At 37.2% G+C, this 22432-nt stretch overlaps 1 protein-coding gene across 1 annotated transcript in view; it reads left to right on the top strand.

Moving 5' to 3' along the window:
• Positions 1-224: 224 nt before the first annotated feature.
• KCNIP4 (potassium voltage-gated channel interacting protein 4) overlaps positions 225-22432 on the top strand; it is a 360997-nt gene continuing 338789 nt past the window's right edge. Inside the window, exon 1 of the mRNA XM_075499184.1 lies at positions 225-312. Coding sequence (XP_075355299.1) covers positions 225-312 — 88 coding nt within the window. The remainder of the gene's footprint in view (positions 313-22432) is intronic.

Raw genomic sequence — 22432 nt, 5'->3', positions numbered from 1 at the left:
GCCGCGGGGCCCCGGTGGCTGCGCCGTGCTGTGGCAGCGCCCGCACCCCGCGCCGCTGGCTGCCGCGGGGCTGCCTTTTGCAGACAGCAGAGGTAAATCGGAGGGAGTTTGCGAGGCTGTGAGGAGGCGAGGCTGCGAACTGCCCCAGAAGTTTGCTGGCAGAAACTGTTCTCTTTTTGGCAAAGTCTTCTGTCTCTTCTCAGAGGAATACCTTGTTGCTTAAGATGAGTGGCTGTAGGAAGCGGTGTAAGCGTGAAATATTGAAATTTGCCCAGTACCTTCTCAGGCTAATCACAGGTTCTCTTCACACAGGTAATGACTGTTTTTCTTTGTAGTCGAGCTGTGCAGCATGATATCAGGAAAATTGCCTAAGGTTAATACAGTGATGGCATTGCTTTATATTATAATTCCTTTCCTCTTGTAAATAATAATAAAAAAGAAATCTGTGAACTGTTTTGTGGCTGAGCATAATAAAACCAATATATAGTGTTATGTTACAGTGTTTAGACAGTGTAACATTCTTTAAGCATTTACACACCTGAATCCAAATCAGAATGTGAGTGTACGTGCTTTCGCCTGTCCACCCGTGTACATTAAAGGTAACGCAGAGTAATCCCACGATGGTCATAAAGGATAAATCTCATGCTTTTTATTTCCACTGTTTCGTGAACTGATTTACTTTGACAAGCAGACTACATTCTTTTTCTCAGAGGCTTGTTTTTGCTTAAGATGTAAATAAACTGCAGACTGTCAATATGATGTTACAGTATCTTGCTGCAAACTTTAAATAACACTTGTGCTTTTTGCCCTTAAAGAATTTGAAACATAAACGGCTGTCAACTTTATTTAGGTAATTTTTTTTCTGTAACCTTGTTACAGGACAAATTGTACAGTACTAGATAAGATTTCTAAGCTGGACTGAACAGACAGTATAGCTTGCTTCTTAGCACTTTGGAAAATATACTTTTCTCACTATTCAGCATTTTCTGTGGCTATTCCCAACAGCTGACAAATATGATAGCTTACATGATGTCATTTTGTATTGATAAAATATAGCTGTGCTTCTTTCTAGACTTCAACTATTTTTTTTTTCCCTTGGAAAAATCATCAAGCAGAGGTGCAAGTCCAGCATCAGCAGATAATAACCAATTATACTAACATGATTATTGAGAATTAAAAGCCATTCATTTTACAAATATTTTGAAAGTTTCTGCTGGTGTGGTTTTTTTCAGTTTAGGCACTGATGGAAAGATTTGAAAGCAAGTTGACTCTTCAGTAATAATTTAAAGTATTGATGCATGAAATTTATCAGATTTGGGGTTATAATGCTATAAAGATCATGGCATAAACATTGGCAACCAGTACTTTATAGGATGCTTGTAACTTGTGGAAATCTGATACACCTTTTTAGTAACTTTGAGTGTCTGGTAACACAGAATTTCCCTGACTTTATTTTCTGTACTATTCCTAGTCTATCGTGGTTTCTCTTTTGTGACTTGTATCAATTCAGATTTCTCTGAAATGCTGGCTTCTTGCTCCTGTGGGTTGCTATGGAAATTAAGTAATATACAATGCAAGAAGAAAGCTATGTTAGAAATGAACACCAATACTCCTTCTTCACAAAGTCATCCAACCTTTTCCTTTCCTATCTATCAAATGATGCACACTATGTTATTTTTCAGGTGGACATTTGTATTACAAGCTTTCTAAGCTCACAATTCAAAACCATTTTCAAGAATTGTTGTAGATACTGATTCTTATGTTACTACTAAAAGAAGTTCATTCATTTATAATTAAGAAGCACATTTTCAATGCTAGATTACTGGAAAGCCAAGTAGAGTGGTATGAAACATGTTTCCTTAAAAGAAACAAGCAAGCAAAAAACCCCCACTCTTAGGACCTCTTAAGAATGGAGACACTTCCTAGGAAATTTTCAGTTCATTTTTACTCCAGGCAGCAGTATCTTACTACTATTATTAGGTTAATAGACTTTGTCATGTTCAAATGATGTAACAAATAAGATCAATATCATGTGATAATAATTGAACCGCTACGAGAGGTAGAGCTCCACTGTTCAGTTCTTGCATAGCCCAGTCTACTCATTAACCTCAACTGTTGCGATACCAGTTACTGTTCCCCCTGCAAAATCTAATGCGTAATTCATTATGCTGATAATTAGTTTATAATTAATGAAGATGAATGAGGAAGCCTAGTTGAAACTGTTAGAAAGTTATACTTCAACTTGTATATTAAAGATATTTCTGTTTCTATCTTGAGCATTCAAAAATGTAGGATAGCTATCAGAAACAAAAATGTGTGCTTATTTAGCTTTTTATATGCAGGCAATCTGCTCACTCAGGTGACCAATTATTTTCAAAATGTAGATGTTTACTAAGGAGCACAATGTTGAATATAATTTAACTTCCTGTTGATACGATTTGGCCCCTGGTTTCTCTTTCAGGTGTTCTTGAATGTTTAAATTATACTTAATATTAAGTTGGAACTACACATTGTTGAAAGCACATGCACTGAATCTAATCCATTCCTCCTTTCTGTATGGGTAGGCATGTTGAATATATACTTAATCTACATCGCTATAGATCGGTACAAGCTCTGCTGCAGTTGGTGTGATTACATTGATTAGAAAACAAGAGAAAGTGAGCTAGGAGGGAGACTGAGTTTACTGGCTGTAGGCCCAGCTAAGAAGTCACTGTTGACTACTGGTTTTACTGCTCACATTTCATAACCATTTACAGCATTATGGACCTGTTCTGTGGTGAATCTCAATACTTAAAACAAAAATTATCTCATATAGCTGTCTGTGATAGTACATAAACATGGACTTGTGCTTAATAGTCAACTCAGCTGTAACCAATATTAATGAAACAACCCCCTTGCTTGAAGGTAAATGCTGCATAAATCTTTACAATGGGTTTTAAGAGGCAATCTCTGCCTGAATACATCCAGATCTCTTCCAATTTTTTTTTTTACAGCATATTACTATGATTGACAGCAAAACGTAGTGAAATGTAGTGAAAAGAAATAGTCTTTTAAACAAAGCGGTTTTTTATTTTCCATAATTTCTGTCATATATTAAGTTGATGTGTTTCCACAACTGAAACAGACTCCCTCAAATACTTGAAGACAGCGTTTCTCAAATGTCATACCAGTTCCTACTCTATTGCCTGCTGCCTCTCGAGGCGTGTTGGGAGTACCTGTTCTTTGAAACATTGTCATAAAGAACTTAGCGCTGCAATTGAGGAGCATGTTTCAGTTTTCAGATGCAACATGAATTTGTATATTATAAATAATGAGATAAATCATTGAGAGATCAAGAAATAGGTTGTAATTTATTTTGACATGGATAAAACATAATTTCAGAGCAATAGCTAGGAAGTTTTTCTTAACTGTCACAAGTGATAGAGTATGAGGCTTAAAGAGATTGATAGAAACAAAACTGTCATTGACTTCAGTGGTAAATTTTCACAAGTATGTCCTTTTCAGGCATGTTCATATTAAATGCCTGTCATAAGGGACGCTAGGTTTTCCTGGACAGATTCAAATCCCCAGTTAGCATGTGCATTTCCAAAGAAAGAAGGGAGAGGACAACAACTCTAGCTGTGGAAATTGTACTCTTTCTCTAACAAACTGAAGGAATCTCACTCTTCTAGGCTTATGTAAATAAAGCTATGGATTGATTTTTATTTTTTTAATCTATAGATTGATGCCATTGGTGTAAAATAACACTGATCACAGGCTTGAGATTTTTCTTAGTTAAAAAAAAATAAATCTATGTGAATGTGGGATGTACTTTTTGATGGCACTTTCTTTGAGAACCCAGATTACCAGAAGGTAATCTTTAGTCTTTAATTTTGCCTGTTTGTGCACAGAAATATTTTCTAGCCTACTGCCAATAGGAAGACATCATCTGAGCACAGACTTCTTTTCCCTGAAGGTGTGGGAGACACTAGCACAGGCATCCAGGGGCTCACAGCAGTATTCCTGTGACTGTTGCAGATCACCTGCCTACTAATGCCTAAAGTCCAAGTCTGTTTGAGAGAGCAGTTTATTATGAATGTTTTCCAAGGCTGCTCACTTTATTGGCACATAGATTTATTAGATGTCCCCCTCCTGAACTTTGGAAATACAGGGTATATAAACCCCTATTGGTTAGGCTGCCTGCCAGGGAAGGAGAAGATCTGTGTTGCTGACTGCTTAGCCTGAAGAGGATTGAGATGTCTCCTCCATGTCCAAGGAGAATGTCCACACTTCCAAAATCTAGTAGCATGGATAAGAGCCCTCTCCATTTCTTAATCCATCATATAGCAGGGTACATAAACATCACAGGGCCAGACAGAGGTCGACCAGATAGAGGTGGTAACAGGGAGCCTAACTCTTTTCTGGTGATGAGGGAATCCATCTGGGAGTGAGTAGACCTGAGGTTTAAACTCCACTCTGTGAAATCGCTCAAAGAAATCTGTAACTGTCCTAAGAGCAAGTATCATCATCACACCACTTCTTGATGTTCATCTTCAGCAGAGAGCATCTAAGAATAGGTCCCAACCACATGGAGATCCCATATGGTTTGTGTTGGCTCTCTGTCACGGATAGATTGAAACACCCTGAAGGAGGTGCCTCATTTCATGACCCAGTTCAGGAAAAGAGGGAAATACTGAGACTGAATGTCCCACTAGACAAGTTTCCTGCCTCGTTCCCTTTCCTAGCGCATTCTACAACAACAAATTCATGAGGTGATTTTTAAATTTCATTCTAGGTTCCAGGGCGTGATGTGGATTCCATGGTTATTATAATAAAAAGTTTCAGCTCAAGTCTTCAATTTTAGGTGTACGTGTTGTGAATGCATTGATGGAATGATTCTTAAAAATCAGGGCGATATACTGGGATTTTTACTCTTGGAGTGATGCTTTCTACAAAAGTTAGCAGAAGATGGGATCTGGCTTTTGGGTTGTGAATGTAAAACTCTTAGCCTTACTAGGAGTATATCAGGGTTGTCCCATTATGAACTTTTTCAGTTAAGCTGTGGAAAGTTTAAAAATGAATGCTTAAAAACCTAGAGATTAATTCAAATATTTTACAAGAAGGTAATAGTCTAGTTAGTGATAGTAGGTAAATATTCCAGAATAACTTTTTTTTTTTACAGTCAAGAGGTTATATGAAAGAGAATATTGAGACTAATTAGCTTTTAACTCTTACATGTAATTATACTGCATTTTTCCTCTTCTCAGATTTAAAGCATGAAACTTAAAACCAGTTCATATTTAATCTGTGCACAATGATCTTAAATATGGCAAATGAAATTATTTCAACAATTGATTAGATCATTTTCCCAGTCTTAGAAAGACTTATTAGAGATGAAAAAGTATTGTACTTCTAATGCAAAAAAAATTTTCTCCTTTAATAAAATTGATCCTGAAATGAATTTAGTGTACCTTTCTCTATGTAGTCACTTTCTGCACAGCTTTATGAATGAGTGACGTGAAATCTGGATGGTTTAAATAGGTGTAGGAAACAACTGTCACTCTGTCTCTCGGATGGTCTCTTCAGACCTTGAAGTTGAATAACAATGAGGGAAATATTCCTGAATTATTAACATTAATTTTACTACTTCTATTTTCTAGTAGTCTGTTTTCCTCCATGTTGTTTTGGCTGGTTAATTTCTGTTTGCGATCACAAGGTCACAAGAACTGGAAAGTCACAAAAACTATTCAGTGAAGCCAAAGATCTGGAATTACCGTTAACTGATTATTTAATGTGAATATTCATAAGACATTTTGCTTCCAGTTTCCCAAGTGGAAGGTAGAATATTCTTATGAATTTGTAAAAGAAATCTGTAAAATTGCCTTTTTTTTTTTTTATAGGTGGCAATATTTATGCAACAGCATTTAAAACTGCAGAGCAGGTAGTCTCCATACATGCTGCCAATTCTAATACATGCTGCTTAATTAAGTAAGTTCAGGGGAACTTAGAGATTTTGGCAGACAAGCAGTGGAGGATAAAAAATCAGAGGGCTGCAGCAGTTACAGTCCCCAGGCATCTGCCTGTCTCTGACACAAGTTGCTGCTAAGGACCCCTGAGCTGCTCGTTTGTCAAAGCCCGTCCTGCTCCAGGTCCCAGCCAGGCAAGCGCAGGTACGCGGCTGCTGCCTCTGCGCCGCTTGCCCGTGCTGCGCCGAAGGCTGGCTGGGCAGTTCAGGCACTGATTAATGGGTCCATCAAACACCTGTTGGGCCAGTGATGTCTCACAGGTTGGCTGAGGAATTGAAAAGCTCCAGTCCTCTAGTTCTAGTCTTTTGAATTTCTGAGCTTGAAAATGAGAGGTGCTTCACGTCCTCAGCAAATAGAGCTGTGCTTTTGCTAAGATGCTTGGTGTGATACAATGTGGAAAAACAGATCCACGTGGCCCTTTAGCATCTATCCCCAAACCTATTTCCTTTAGAGACTTTAGGAATTGTGGCTCTACAGAAAGGCTTTTTTTTTTTTTATGCTTCCTGAGTCAGTTTTTACTGAAAGTGATATGATGAACTGAAAAGAATTATCAAATGAAACTTCCTTGCATCTTTCCCCTTAGATGGGATTTCTAGCAAGAGTACATTTTTCATAACCAGGGCTTTGCCCTCTGAAAACTTCTTTAGGTAAACTGTGCAAGACTGACAACTGAATAAAAAAGAAGCTTGGAAAATAGAAATGGGAATATGTGAAGCATTTGGTTAATGGACTTTGTGATGGTATAAAGGTTTACTAGAAAAGGGAAAAAATTACAAATAAACCAAGTTGTTAAATTCTGGTTCAGTTTTGATTTCATGTTTAATTGTATTGATGTAACCTTCCAAAAGACCTATGATGATTTTTGCTTCACTTAGATTTATTAGCTTAATACATGGCAAAATAAATGAATGAGAAACTACGCTCCCTTGTTAAGGCTACCTCTGAGTCACAGGAATATTTTTGTATTTTCTGAAAGTGAAGATTAAAGGAAATTATGTAAGAACTGCAGCTATTCATGAGAAAGCATGAAAGGGAATAAATAATTTCCAGCTGTCCTTACAAAAGAAACAGAAGTGTAAGAAATACATTGCTGTACTGTATCCAACTGAACAAAGTAAAGCAGTGGAAATAAGCCATCACCTTTACATAAGCAAAATGGTCTTTAAAGCAAGTTGTGCAATTGGGTCTATCTCAACAAAGCTGTGGAGCATGTGTTGGAGCATTTTGATTGAAACAAGGCCTACAAATGCTGATAGATGTCTGTGATCTGTTAACCCACAGAGAGGCAATACAATTAGGCAATAGAAAATGGAGGCTTCTTATCTTTTCAGTAGTCTCTGCCTTTTTGGTAAATCTTTGCCTTCTGAGATACTAGCAGGGGATTCTCACAAACCAGAAGCACCAGAGACTATTTGGTTAGATGATGGGCCCCGAGTCCCATGCAAGTGAACTTGATGTTCCCCAGAACTGTTCCATGGATGTCCATGCACCAGCTCTAAGACACTCCTGAAGTCAGCTAAGAAAAGCAAGGCTTCTGTCAGTACTCAGCATCTCCCAAGCAAGGGAGATGGCAAATCAACAAATGTTGAAAAACTAGTGTGAAACGTTAGAAGATGAACTTTTGGTAGTTTGTATCTGGATGTTACATCTGCCCTTGTCTAATACAGGGTTTATATGCATTTAAAGATCAGTTGCTTGTCAGATATCTTTGAAGAGTTGTTTGGCTTTTTAAACTTTAAAATCACAAGTAGAATGCCATACTTATCACAGTGAGTAATTAAGGTAATTCAGCCATTAGTACATTGCACTTTTACACTTGGACCTCTGCTTGGTTCCCTTTCTTTTCCAAACCTTGTAATGAAAACACGTGTGCAGACCCAGTGACGGAGGACCCCATCACTCTGCTGGCTTGGGGCATCCTGCTTCTTGCCAGAGCACCAAGAGCTGCAGCCATGGGTCTCACTGCTTGCTCTTTCAGCCCTTTCCAAACTTCTTCCCATAGTGGCCTGTGCTGAGCTGTCATGGGCTCCTTCCTAAGCAGGAGACATGCTATGCTCATCTCTTCTCCATTCTTGTATGATTTCATGAGGTGATTTTAGTGCTGTGACTGCAAAGCTCGCTCTGCTCTAGGGTGAATTTGACTAAGTGGGAAAATGAGGCCTATCAAGCAGGCAGCTTAATTGTGCTCTTGCCCTGCTCTCACAACGGAGCAGTCACCGTGCTGTTCCCTCCAGGGACGTCTTGCTGTGAGTTTAGGGCACACCATGGCACATCACAAGTCTTCTGGTAAAGAATGGTGTTAGAACTCAGGAGTATGCTACCAACTGAACAAAGAACTGGCTTTGTTCTCTCAATGTATTTATAAATTCTTGTTAAAAAGCAGCAGTGGACAAAAAGACAGCAGTGGAGTTTTCTATGTGTTTTTTCCCTTGTACTTCAAACTGTTTTGTTTGTACAGAAACTGTACTTCAAACAGGGTAAAAGAGAAGAAAGCTTTTGCTTTGTCCTATTTAAGAAGAGGAATATCTCTCATGCAAGACTGTATTATATGAACCCCCTAAAAATGCTTCTGTATTTTCTTTTCACTGATGCCATAATGAAACAATTTTCAGATGGTGATGCACTGATGTATGTCCGCTGCAATGAAATTTCATTTCTCAAATATTTTCTTGTAGCACAAAGAGAGGATTTTTGGGGGAGAAATAGTACAGGGTAGACTCTTGAGAGAAGAGAATTTACAGCACTGTTTACTCTGCATAAATCCATAAAAAAATTTTGCTGCTTAATTACACTACAGTGTGTAATGAAGAAAGCACAGTGAAGAAATTTTACTCTAATGAGTTCTCAGCACCATCTCCCTGATGACATTTTAAAATTTTCCTCATCAGTTCTAAGTAACCATAGAATTTCTACCATTTTCTTCAGTTCTCTACTTTGATTTCATAGGATGAAATTCTGAAATATAGAGCCAAGCTGTAATAAAAGGACTTTGCTCATCATTAAACATCTAACAATGATGCTAATCTCCAGCCAGAGATGAAGTAGCAGTTACAGGTGACTGCTGGACAAAATCTATAAACAGAGGAAGAACAATGATTTGAAAGCTTTATTCAAGGCTGCTTTTTTATCATGGGGTTAATAGGGAACCTTAACAACCAGGGAAGATGAATTACCATTTTTTAATGTAGGTTAATAATGGTCCATTAACTTCTATTGAAAATACATGTAAAATAAAATGAGAAGTAGAATAAATTAAAAGAAAACAATAATCAAAATATCAAAATAATCCTCAACAACATGAGACAAGTAGAGCAGGTGAAAAGGATGTTCCTCTTTTTATGCAAATAGGATCTAAAATAAAATTATTTTAAAAGGAGCTTGTAGCTTGAAGATGTCATGAAAAAGCTAAAATGTCAACATTCATGGGAAAATATGGGTTTCATGTGTTTCCAAATGCAGGGTTTTTTTGTCTCGCTGAAATATTTCTTCTTCTGATACCAAATCAGTATTGTTCATCAACCTGATTAGTCTTTTTCCATTTTTTTTAAATGGAAAAGAATTCCAGATTTAAGGTCCTCATCTCTCTCTGTTGCCTGTGAGGTAGTTTGAACCTCGAGGGTCTCAGATATTTTTCATATACAGAGGTGCAATGTTCTCTCTCTATATATAAGTGCGCAAGTTCTAATGTGCAAGGGTGAAATCTCTGTCATGTCCTGCTTAGGGAAAGACACGTCATTAATTTCAAAGAAACCAATCAAGATTGCATTTGAAGTTCTGCATTGTACTTTATGCTTTCTCAATGTCCTGATTAGCATTGATAACTTTTGCTGGTGCAGTCTTGGTATTAGTCTACCTCAGAGAGAAATCACTTTTCTGGAAGGGTGTGGTGGATGCAGAAATGTTACAAAGTTGGATTTTGAGTAGGTTTCATCCTACTAGTTGACTGAGACTCCTAAATGTAAAATATCAGACACTGAGAGAAAAATACCTTAAAAAAACAACCAAACAAGAAAAAAACAATCTTTTTTTTTTTTTAAGTCCTCTTTGCAAATATATCAGTTGAGTTTTGCCTGAGTCCTCTTATAATGTTGGTAGGATTTTTGGTTTATCATGTGGTTGAGTACCTGGCTTTTGAAAACACCTTTTTTTATGTTATCTTAAAGAAATAGGACCCCTTCTACAGGCTTTTTGTTTAGAAGTAGACTATGCTATAGACAGTACTCTGAGACAAAAGACCAAGATGTATTGAACTTAGCAGCAGTTAGTTTAAAAGAAATTCTGGGAAATGCTGAGAATGTCATAACTTAGTGTACTTATGCTACATTCTGCTTCAAGCTGGAGCAGATTATAAATATTTTTTTGATCACCCAAAAAATCAGTCCTAGCTATATACCTCCCATGCTGCAGTTGCGGACCTACTGTGAACTTCCAGCGGTTTTGTAGACAATCACTCAGATTTTATGTAATTAATTAGAAAATTTAGGATAATAAATCACTGCTAATCAGTCACAAATTATAAGTTTTCCCTTCTTCAGAAAAGGGTCTAGATAGGCTGCCTTTTCTTCCCCCAATTTGCATACCTCTCTCTTCCTTTAAGCAGTATCTGCAAAACTCAGCGTTGTGCAAAATGTTTCAACTTCAAATTTTATAATCCTGCATATGGCAGATTGACTGAACATCACAGAAGACTGAAGCAGTAGTGAAAAATCTGTGTGGATAGAAGGATATGTTGAAGTAGGGGATCTAAAGGCAATACCCTAATCTTTAAACATATTCTCCTGAATATGTTTAAATTTTTCAGTCAGACATCCCATTTTTTTAACACATTAACTCCATCATATAACCTATTTCAAAAAGGTTTTTTTTCCAGACCCTTCCAAAAGAGTTTTCTTTGAAGTCTTAAGATTTCTTGTGGTATGTTAATGGGAAAAGGACAAAGTTACCATGCTGCATACCATTTCTTTTGAAAAGATTGCTTGAGTTTTTATTCTCTCATTCCAAATCTGAATCTTAATTATAATAAAAGATACAGTTCAGCTTCTCTTACAAATGACACATTGAAAAGCATCCCATAGCCATCCTTAATGATCTTCCTTTGGAAGTCCTACGTTCTGTAACATTCTTGTAAGAGTGCAAACTACTGACATAATTTATAAGGATAATATTAAAACTTCAGCTGTATGTAGGACACAGCACTTGACATTTCATTTAAAAATACTCTTAAATGAACTCTTAGAAAGTTACCAAATTTTGCACACAACATGTTAGGAAATGGCAGCATTAAGACTATCTCATCCTTATGCGATAAATTGCAGTTCTTAACTGTGTGTGTACTTTTCCTTGAATCATTGTACAGAGTAACTTGGAGTACAGAAGCAATAAGGAGTAGAGTATACTTAGAGTAGAAATTTGAATGCAAACTGTAATAAATACTACCTTATAATACACAGACTGTTTTTCAGTTGTTGAGTTTTTGTTCATTTTATAGGGACTTTCTATTGTAGACAGATTTTGTGCAATGATTCTCAAAGACAATAAAATAGATAAAATTCAATGTAGATTAATGTGAAGTGGTGCATGCTGGGCAAAATGAGCTTTATGTCTAAATGGATAGGTGGTGAGCTTACTATTACCAGTCAGGAATGAAAGCCTGGCTTTCATTCATTTAACACTGATAAAGCTGTGAAACTCCTTACTAACGGGTGTTGTAAGTGCAAAAAGTTCTGCATGAGTTCAGAGGGACAAGCTGGGCAAGCACTTGGAAAACAAATCTTTTGGGAGTCACTCACTAGATTAACTGTAGTATATGTAAGAAATCCCCTGAAATTAAAATAGTCCATGGCTAGGAAAGTGTTAGGGGAAAATATCCAATATGCTTGTCCTGCTTCTCCTCTTCTCTGGGCATATAAATAGCTGCTGCTGAAGACAGGATATTGTGCTAGATGGATCCTTAGTCTGAAGCAATACAATCATTCTTACATTTTTATGTTGAAATAAACTTCTATGCAATTAGGATAATATCACAGCTTCAAAGGATGGTAGAGTATCACAGTTCAACAGTTGTAATCCTGGCCTCTTCCTAAAAAGTGTTCTCAACTAAATCATCTCTCCTGAGCTCCTTCCTCCAATCACCAGAAGTTTAAAACAGGTAGTTTGCATGGAGTTATAAACCAAATATGAAGTCAGTTGAAACATATTTTTCAGATAGTAGAATTAAAAGAATCAATGCATGTGCTTTTTTTTAATATCTTGGGTTTGTTAGGCTTCACATATGGAATAGCCTTAGAATAAGTTCTAGGACCTAATATATATATATATATTCCCCCCCCCCCTCCCCGAGTGAAAATAATGCTCTTGCTCTGTTGTCATAGTGTTGACTATGAATGAGAGTATGAATGATTATGTTTGAAGACCTAATGCAAATCAACAAGACTAGCCTTAAGTCTAAATATTTTCCTAGCCCCTCAGGCAATTTTGCTCTTTAATGTCCTGAAAAGGGATTAGAAACTTACTGATGGAAGAAAAGAGGAGTATGTAACAGCTAAAGCAGGGATAACTAGGGAAGGTGGACTCATCCTATCAGTAGCAGTGTCAATAAATGATCATTCAAATGAAGGTATTAAAACATATAATGAAACCCCCTGTATTTTTTGATCTGTTTCATAGTGTTATTTGTGGCTGTTAAGTGAAAGATGCAAGCTAGGAATAAAAATGAGAAACCCTGACAATTTTATTCACTCAAATATGACAATATATGCATATGCTTTTAGATGACTGTGGTAATAGTACGTAATTTAACTTTTAGTTTCATGAATGGCAAAACTCTTCAAAACTGGGATAACCACATGTTCCTATTTAACAAACAGTCCGCAAGGGCTATCTTGAATGTGAATCTGCATTAACAAAAAATATTTTCCCCATTTAATAGTTTAATTTTTGAATTCTGTAAGAATATTAGAGGTAGATGATGGTCAATTTGTACCATGTTTGGATATAAAGTAGATAGACATTCTGGAAAATGGCAGTAAAATGTTGCCTTGGAATTACATGGGCACTGAACTACGTGCTAACAGCACTGCAGTCTTTAACTCATTACTCTATGTGACTGGCTCTGGTACAGCCAAATAGAAGCGATAGAACTGATAAAACTTAACACCGATTTGTGGCCATGGCAAAAGCCAACTTTATGTGCAATAACATAGTGACGCCAGTCGTCACACACCTCTGTTCTCTTTCCCAGTGTGGTGGCCTTTACTTGCTTTAAGGTGTTTTCAGACTATATGTATTTTTAACATTTATCGTTTCTGTGTATAACCCAATTCATTTAAGTTCTACTTGCAGATTTTTATGTGTCTCTGAATTTGTTTACATATTGACTAAATAGAGTGACACACTTAGTGTGGCACCGAACTCTTAATTTGTCTCTTGTCTCTTCGTAATGACAGCCTGTCAGGGAAGACAACGCAATTCACTTTAATACCTCTTTCAATTCCAAAATTGAAATACTTACTTTGAAGTAATTTAAAAAAAAACAAACAACAAACCAACAACTATCTGGAATTGAACTCCTGAACTTTCCACTGCAAAAAGCTGTCCAGATTAGATCAGCTGGTTCTCCAAACATTGACTAAGATACTACTTTTAGATTCTGGTTTTTCAGTACCGATTTACCTCTTTGTATTTTTTACTGAAGTCTGTAGTATGGTGAAAGTATGTGTACACTTTGACCTTTATATGGGGATCACTCCACCAAAAAACTGCAAGAAATTAAAGAAGATTTTGTTTTCCAAACATCTTTTTAAAGCTATGGCAGGTATTCTTAGGGACCCTGTATTGAACTCTAATGTGTCGTTAATTCTGCATTTGAAGTTCTATTCCAAATAATATTGATACCATAATTTTATAAATGAAGTTTTGTCATTACTGTGTCTTCAGAATACATCATCTGAAAATAAGCATATACAGTATTATGGGGGGGGGGTGTCACATAGGTTCTATGGCTTTTAAAACTGGTAATACTTTGATTTAGCCTCTTGAACATTTTATAGAGTGCCCATCTAGGCAATGTAATTAAATTTAAATATAAATTAAAAGTGTCTGGGATAGGGGAAAAAAGTCTATTTTCATCAGCACCCATACTTCATTAATTTAGGAAATTGAATAAATCTGAAATGAGGTACTAAATTTTGTGTCTCCATTAGTCTGCTTTTTATTGGCAGGTTTGTTATTCTTTAAATCCCTTTTATGAGGCATGTGATTAAAATCAAACAGCATTTAGCATTTGTGACATGCAGGCTTTTCTGTGTACAGCCATGGTAAACTTCAGTTAATTTCAGGAAAAATAAGTGACAGCTGATCATTTATATTTGATTTATGGTAATATTTGTAAAGGTCACTAGAAGGGAGATTCCTTAGTCAACTCTGAAAACAGGAATTAGGCTTTTATGTCATTTACTCCTCAAAAGTTTGTCTGTAGGTTCTTCAGTCTAACGGCTACATTTCATTACGTTAGTTGGAGAATTTCTTAAAAACCCCAGGTCAGATTTTCTCCTCAGCTGAGTCCTTTGGGACAAGGAGATGACGTGAGGCGGGGGCTCTGGTTTCTGCAGCACTTGAGAGAGCAGAGTTGCTGGTGGAATGTGGTACTGACACATGCACTCAGGTGCATCCAGCTTGGAGCAGAAAAATTGAAGCTCGTTTTTAATCAAGTAGAGTACGTACAGTAACTGCTAATGTTGAAGATTTAGATTATCCTGGATTATGGAAAAGTTATGATTTTTACATTTATAAAAATATATTATATATTCAAAATGTATAAGTACACCCGCTTTTAAACCAACTCCCTTTTAAACAAACTTTCTTCGTGTTCACTCACTAGTTTTAAATGCGCTCATATTCAGGCATCTCTTATGTCAGGCATGGTCAGTACTCTGACTGCCTAATTCACTAGCAATGATGCCTCTGGAATCCTTGACAGTAAAATCTGTAGAACTTTCTGTAGAGAATACATATGAAATTACTTAAATACTGTAAATGTGAGTCTAATGATTATATACATTTAGTCAGTTACCCCAAAATATCGTATGTTTGTTTCCAGACAAACAAATATTAAACAGCAGTGATAAGCTGCTCTCGAATTGCTATACTGCAGCCTAACACAACTTTTGTAAACTTCTTCCATTATCAGTTCAGGAAAGGAACTACAATATAAGAGAAATCTAAGGAATTGTCTTCATGTGCAGATTTATTCAAATTAAGTAAAACTGCTACATTTCAGAAGAATCAGAACTGAAGTGACCTTATTTTAATTTAACATAATTCATTTCTCAAGGAAATTAAACCAAAGTCTATTTTAATTCTGAATGAGAGGGTCTCAACAGAGACTGAATTAATTTTAACTATTCCACCTTACTGATTAATTAATATTTAACTTTCCTGAGTAGCCTGTGTGCACAGCTCCTCAGGAGCCCTGAAAAGGCAGCAGGGCTTTTTAGCGAGGACAAGAAGATTTTTAATTTCTTCAATCAGCTAATAACTTTTAAAAATGCAACCAAACAAAGAAAATTAGATGGAAATTGATGCCAAAGAGAAGGGAAAATATAAACCAAGACTTTAAGAAAAACCTACCTGAAGTAAAACAGTTGCACATACCCAGGAGAGTGAGGGTGAGGAGGGAAGATGGAGGGGAAAGAAGAGTACGAGTGACACTACTATATAAAAATGTGCATATACACACAGACACTGATACATCTATGTTATTGTGTACCAGATTCATCCTTGGTATAAAGCCATTGGCAAATCTATACCAATGAAGAGTTTGGACCAAGAGAAATAGTTAGGGGACAGCATGGTGTCGTGTCTTAACTCTCAGCACTCTGAAGCTGTAAGATTGAGGGCAAAATTACCGAACTCATGATTTTTCTAAAATACAGTGTAGAAATATTCATTCCTTCAAACGGGGAAGACTGAGATGCTGGCGGTGGCTGACAGTCACTGCTCCCGTTCAGTGTGATGCATCTGTTGCCCTGACTGCTGGTTTTTGAAATTTCATCACGATTCAGGCCCTCTCCCTCTCACCGCACGCGGGTGAATCCAAGTGCCACCACATACCCGGTGCCCACGTTCACAGCACTCTGAAACTTTAATGCTGAGTGACAGACATGATGGAAGCAGAGCATTCCTGCCCATGTGAAGACTTACCAGATGAAGTGCTTGAAGCTCCTCAAATAACTGCTGTAATCTATTTTGAGAAACTAATTGAATTGTATGTATTGCTTACAGGAAGTTCTGGACTGATCTATTAAAATACTTACCTGTTGTCTGTACAGTATCATACTGTGTCAGTAATTGAAATGTCATCCTGTTGAGACAGTATAGGAATAAGGCCAGTTCTTTCACGACTAGTCTGCTGAAATGTTTGTATCATCAAGTCATGGCGTATAGCAAAAGTTGTTCATTTTCATCAGGGAGAAAAATACCCTCCAATAGGTGACAGAATTCTCCTAAGTGTTCTTCTTGTCCCTATAAATAGATAATTTGCTATGTGCCCCCATTTTTTTCTCTTAAGAGTATGAATAATAGTTTATATTCTGTCTTACCAGGTAGAGTTCATCAGTGAGCAGAGAAGGAAAATACCATGTAATAACAGAAAATAGAGTACCTAGAATTTTCAGTGCTTTTATGTTGACTGTTTACTTCAATATAAGAAGGACATTTATTTAAATACATGTATTGAAGCATGCTATTTTAGCTGCATTGCTACTGATCTAAGCGAGGAAATTTAGATTTTCTTTCTATCACAGCTTACCCATAAGATAACTAGGTCCTGTCTCATTGTATGTATGGGTATATGAACAAAAAATAAATTTGTGCTAGGCTTTTTTTTTACAACACTATTCTTTCCAAGCAATGCAGTATTACGCTTGTATTCTGTGCTACTAGTTTTTTACGTTTAGTTAATCTGCATCAAATACTAGATTTGGAGTCCCAAAGAAATATTGCAAAGTATTGCAACACAACTACTTAAAAATAGGACCAAAATGTAACCTGGAGATGAGTCATTCCACACTTAAATAGAGTAAGGCAGTGGGAGTCTGTAACTACCTCTATACCTACCTGGAGGTGCGTTGGGCAACTTTAAAGTCTGACAGGGCAAAGGATAAGAGGCAGAAATGGTTGCAGCACAGTGAATCAGAAACATGAAGTACAGATCATGGAGTGCCTATGGATCTGGGAGATGTGAGAGGGGATGTGCAATGCTGGGGCGTTAGCAAGCTGGGCCGCAGAGGAGCTGAATTTGAAGGAAAAAGCCTTCAAACACATATAATTGTGTCTAGAGGGCATGGGAAAGGTGGTGACTGGTGGAATATATCATTAACATATTCATGTTTCTGCCCACTTACATGCTGAAGCAGTATGGAAGACCTTCACTGCCCTTACAGCTCCCTGTGATTGAATATGGTATAAGAAGCACCGCTGAAGGTCAGTAGTTAGGAGGCTAAGTAGTGCTCAGCTTAGATTTTCTGAATTAGCTGAATTATCTCTGTCCATTTAAGCATCACTTATTTTGGCTCTTTCCAGTGGGATAGGTTTGAACTGGCAAAACTGATATTAGATACTAAGATTTAAAATTATTTTTCTTGAAGTTCACAGTGGTTTCTTCAAGTAGTGCAGGCACCTGTTTACATACAGTTAAGTGCTTTGTCTTTTGCTACTTTCTACTAAGTCCTTTTTAGCCTAGAGAATCCAGGATGTCTTGTAGTACTTAAAAATGTACAAAACCTCTGTTTTAACAGTTCTATATGCTTGCTCTTCAATTCTTTAATACTTTTGTATTCATTCTAAACATTTTGTTTGCCTTTTTTTTAAGTGCTGCTAAGCTAATGTTTTCTTAGAAGTATGAATTACAAGAATAAGTTTGCATTTTTCAGTTGTCATAGTCTGTAGTGAGTTCAGCCCCCTATGGTGTGAGATAAAGTTGGTTTTCCTACCTGCCTCATGTTAAGTTGGCTATGTTGTTTCATCTGCCTGCTGTCTTTCAGCACTTCATCCCCCAGTCACTCAGTTCCATGTGGTACTTCTGCAGTTCTTGCACTAACCCTTCACTGAATATCATAAACAGATTTTGCTAGCTTCATTATTCATCCTCTTTTTCTGAACACTTATGAATGTGTTGAACATTAGGAGCTTCAGCATTGACCCTACAGGGACTCCTCCATTGTAACCTTCCTCTGCTGTGATGTCTGACCAGTTATTTCTACTCCATTTCCTGCCTTTGTCCTTTTTTTTTTTTTTAACCTATCTGTAAATCCTGCTTAATAAGTCATCTTTTTTTTGCTGTTACCTTGTCAAGAGTTGCAGCTAAGAGAGAGCAGAGTTTAGCCGATTAAAGATTGGCTGTCTCCTTAAAGTACTGAATCCAAATCAAGAGGTCATACACATCCTGAAGGGAACTGATGCCACGAGACGTGCCTCAAGAGATCAGTGTTCTCCTTACATCCAGTCCACTGCGTGCCACTCATTTGTTTAAATGAATTTAAAGCTCTTGATATATTTTTTACATTTTCTCTTTGCTTTCTACTGGAATAACAAGGTATTAAAATACATTACCAAGGCAGAGTATATCTATGTAAGCCACTGTGAATTTCTTCTAAACACAGTACGAGGAAAATATTAATCTCTTGGTCCAATGCTTTAGGAGGCACAGGAATGTCTTGCAAAGATTCTTCCACGGATGCTACTGGCAATCATAAAGATCTGTCATTCTAAAACAAGGCACGGTTGACTAGCTAGAATGCAAAACTATGATTTGAGATTTTTGTTCCACCACCAACTCCCTGACAAGGACAAGTTATTTCAGCCCATGGGTAAGTAGATTGGGACTCTGGTGCCTACATTCTGCTGAAGTCCAAGAAGACATTGATAAAACTGCTGCCTGTGCTTTGCTCCTTTGCAGTCCTGGGGCAAAAGTCATTCTGGTAGTATTAAGTAGCTTGGTATCTGTCTTATGATGTAGGATTAAAGATTTAGCATCCCAGCACTGGATTCCTGAAAAGTCCAATCAAGAAAATACGTCAAAGGCATACATATGCGTAAGTGCAGTAGGACGTGACTCAATACAAAGCAAAGTTGCCAGGACTACTCTCTTCCAGAATTGAATGATAAGCTACTTGTAATATAATTCTGTAGCAGTCACAGCCTTTCCTCATCCCAGCCAGAGGCTGGAATACCTCTTCTCAGAAGGTCACCTTCCACATAGACTCTTTTTTTTACTACCCAGTTTGTTAACCTTCTCTTCTCTCAGGCAGTCTGTTGCATGGCATCCTGTCTCTTAGTGACACAAAAAACCATATTGAGGCTACTAAAAATTCATCAAGCGTAATTTGTTGTAGATTTTTTTTTCTCCTCACTGCCTCCCCAGGCTGAGAGCAGTAGCTGTTGGAAATTGAGTGCTTAAATTACATGGCAAACTATGATAAATTTCCAGGCATAGAACTGTACCAACTGCTAAACTAAACTACTCATTTTCATTTCAGTCTGTTGTAAAAATGCAATCAAACATCCTGAATCCCAGATGGATGTTTATAAAATTTAATTTGTTTCACTCTGTACTATGAGAAAAAAAAAAAGGAATTACATGTCCTAAAAGTGAGTTGTCTTTTTAAACTTACATTTAGGTCATTGTTTTTAGAAGATAATTTTTACTGGGGTTTGTATTTTTCTTTTAAAATGTATTTTGAACAATTCCATTATACTGCATCATAAATTGAAAAATAAATTGTGAGAAAAATAAGAATATGTGAATAATTCTGCCCCTCCCTTAAAACTTTAACTAGTCAACTGTAGAACCGATGGTAAACTAGGGGTTATTTTTTTTTTTTTTTAATTTTACAGTGCTGCTGACAAAAGGGCATCTACCTCTCACACTAATGCCTGTGAATGCTCCTTGGGTTTTCACTCGGTCACAGACATCCTTCATGTTGCAGTAACTGTTATACTGCACATTGGGATTCCAGAAGGCAAAGGTGCTTTGGCACTATAGGTACAGGGGAAAAGATGAAGTACATAGGCCCTAACTCAAGACCAGCATTTTGATGTTTTCCTTCCTATAGATAGCAGTAGAAAACTGCAGTGGGAAAAAAAATAATTCCAGGGGGATAATTTTAGCCCCAAAAGCCATATACTCCCTTTTCTGTTTGTTTATTTTTCAGCATTCTTAGGAACATACGATTATGGCCTTGGTTTCTGTTGTATTTTTTTTCCTGTGTCACGCTATGGAGTGACATTAAGATGACAGGTTGCTTTTACTCTCAAACGTCTAATTAGCAAGCACCAAGTAAGAGAAATGTTTCAAAAAACAAAGAATAGGCCCCCAAATGGATGTCAATTACTGATACACAAGGCATGTAAGCTGTCAAAGCTGGTGATCATTTTTCTGTGTGATATCTCTTATGGTGTACAACAAGGGTTTGCTCTCAGCAACTCAGCTTCTTTATGTTATAGAAAAAAGTGGTTCAGTGATAGAAAATGGTGTAACTTGGTTTTCATTTTTTTCTCAACTTACTGAATTAATAGTTGATTTTCCTTTGTACTAATTTATTTCTGACTTCATTAGGTAAATCTGTATTAGAAAAAAAATGTAAGGAGTTTAATAAAGTTCAGACTAGAAAAAATGCAAAGAATGTATTTTAAGGCATGCTTAGACTATTGCATTAGAAATGTCTCCAGCATGTTATAGGCCATGGAATTTGTTGTGTATTTACTGATGGGATACCTCAGGCTTGGGGTTTCTTTAATTATCTCATCAATTTCTCGAACTCTTTATTAAGGTTTTATTCCAATATATATTGGATTTTCTTGTGTAATACTGTGTTGTGGTTTAACACCAGCCAGCATCTAAGCACCACGCAGCCGCTCGCTCACCCCCTGAGGTGGGATGGGGGAGAGAATCAGAAGAGTAAAAGTGAGAAAACTCGTGGGTTGAGATAAAGACAGTTTAATAGGGAAAGCAAAAGCCGTGCACGCAAGCAAAGCAAAACAAGGAACTCATTCACTCCTTCCCATGGGCAGGCAGGTGTTCAGCCATCTCCAGGAAAGCAGGGCTCCATCACGCATAACGGTTACTTGGGAAGACAAACGCCATCACTCCAAATGTCCCCCCTTCCTTCTTCTTCCCCAGCTTTACATGCTGAGCATGACGTCATATGGCATGGAATAGCCCTTTGGTCAGCTGGGGTCAGCTGTCCCAGCCGTGTCCCCTCCCAGCTTCTTGTGCACCCCCAGCCTCCTCGCTGGTGGGGTGGGGTGAGGAGCAGAAAAGGCCTTGACTCTGTGTGAGCACTGCTCAGCAGTAACTAAAACATCCCTGTGTTATCCACACTGTTTGCAGCACAAATCCAAAACATAGCCCCATACCAGCTACTATACTGCTCTAAGTCAGCACATACTGCTCTAAGTCAATGGGAGGAGAAAAATTAGATGCAAAGTACTCTCTCAGATTTCCCTGCACACAAATTCCAAGGATTTTGTAGCTGTCACTTTATTTTCTTGATATATCTAACAAATATGTAATAAATATCTGAAATATATATTTCATTTCTGCAGGTCCTGTGTAGTGCTGTCTATACCCTCAAAAGCTTATTCCCCTGCACTAGACCTCCAGCCCCTGGTTACTACTCAGTTAAGACATAGAACTGAACTAAGAATTTTAAAAAAAAATTGCAAGAAAAGTTTCAGAGTATACCCAAGCAACCTGTTTTCAGAATGGACTTGAAGGACTCTGCTGAGGTATTGAGTATAGTAGAAAGATATTAATCTGCTTTCACCCTAAAAATATCTTTTCTTAAAGAGACTGTTCAGTTTCTGCATTGTTTGTTTGGTTGGTTTTTTTTGATGTTTAAATAGAAATGAAGGATTCAGTCCTTCACCCTTCTGCCCTTTGCTTCTGGGTGGTTTAGCTTCAGCAGCTCTCTGCCATATTCAAGAACTCTCTGTTACCTGAAAAGCTCTTCACATTTCTTACTCTTTTGTTCTCTTGCCCCTGCAATACAAGCAGTTACTTGACTGAGTAAAAGCTTTGCTTTGCTTTGTAACTGAGCAATGGCTATTTTTGTGTCTTTCCAGTTTGTTATTAGTCATATGTTAAATTCACATATTCCTTAGCTAGTGTCTGCAAAGAGTCAAGGAGTTTAATCTCCTGACTCTTCACTGCTTTTAACTTTCCTCGTGCTCCTATGGGCTTGTACAACTGTGACCACTTAAAATAAATATCTTGTTTACTTTTAGGTTGATGTCCCAAGCAATACTGTTCAATAGTCTAAGGTGGAATGACAATCATGCAGTGACCCTCTTGTTAGAATCTTGCAGAATGATCCTTCTACATGAAGTAATTTGGACATAACAGTGATGAAAGATGGTGTGTATGAAGC

The sequence above is a fragment of the Mycteria americana genome, chromosome 4 (genome assembly GCF_035582795.1).
Source record: "Mycteria americana isolate JAX WOST 10 ecotype Jacksonville Zoo and Gardens chromosome 4, USCA_MyAme_1.0, whole genome shotgun sequence".
Taxonomy (NCBI): Eukaryota; Metazoa; Chordata; class Aves; order Ciconiiformes; family Ciconiidae; genus Mycteria; species Mycteria americana.
The sequence above is the reverse complement of the archived record's forward strand: the minus strand, read 5'-3'. Positions and strand labels throughout refer to the sequence as shown.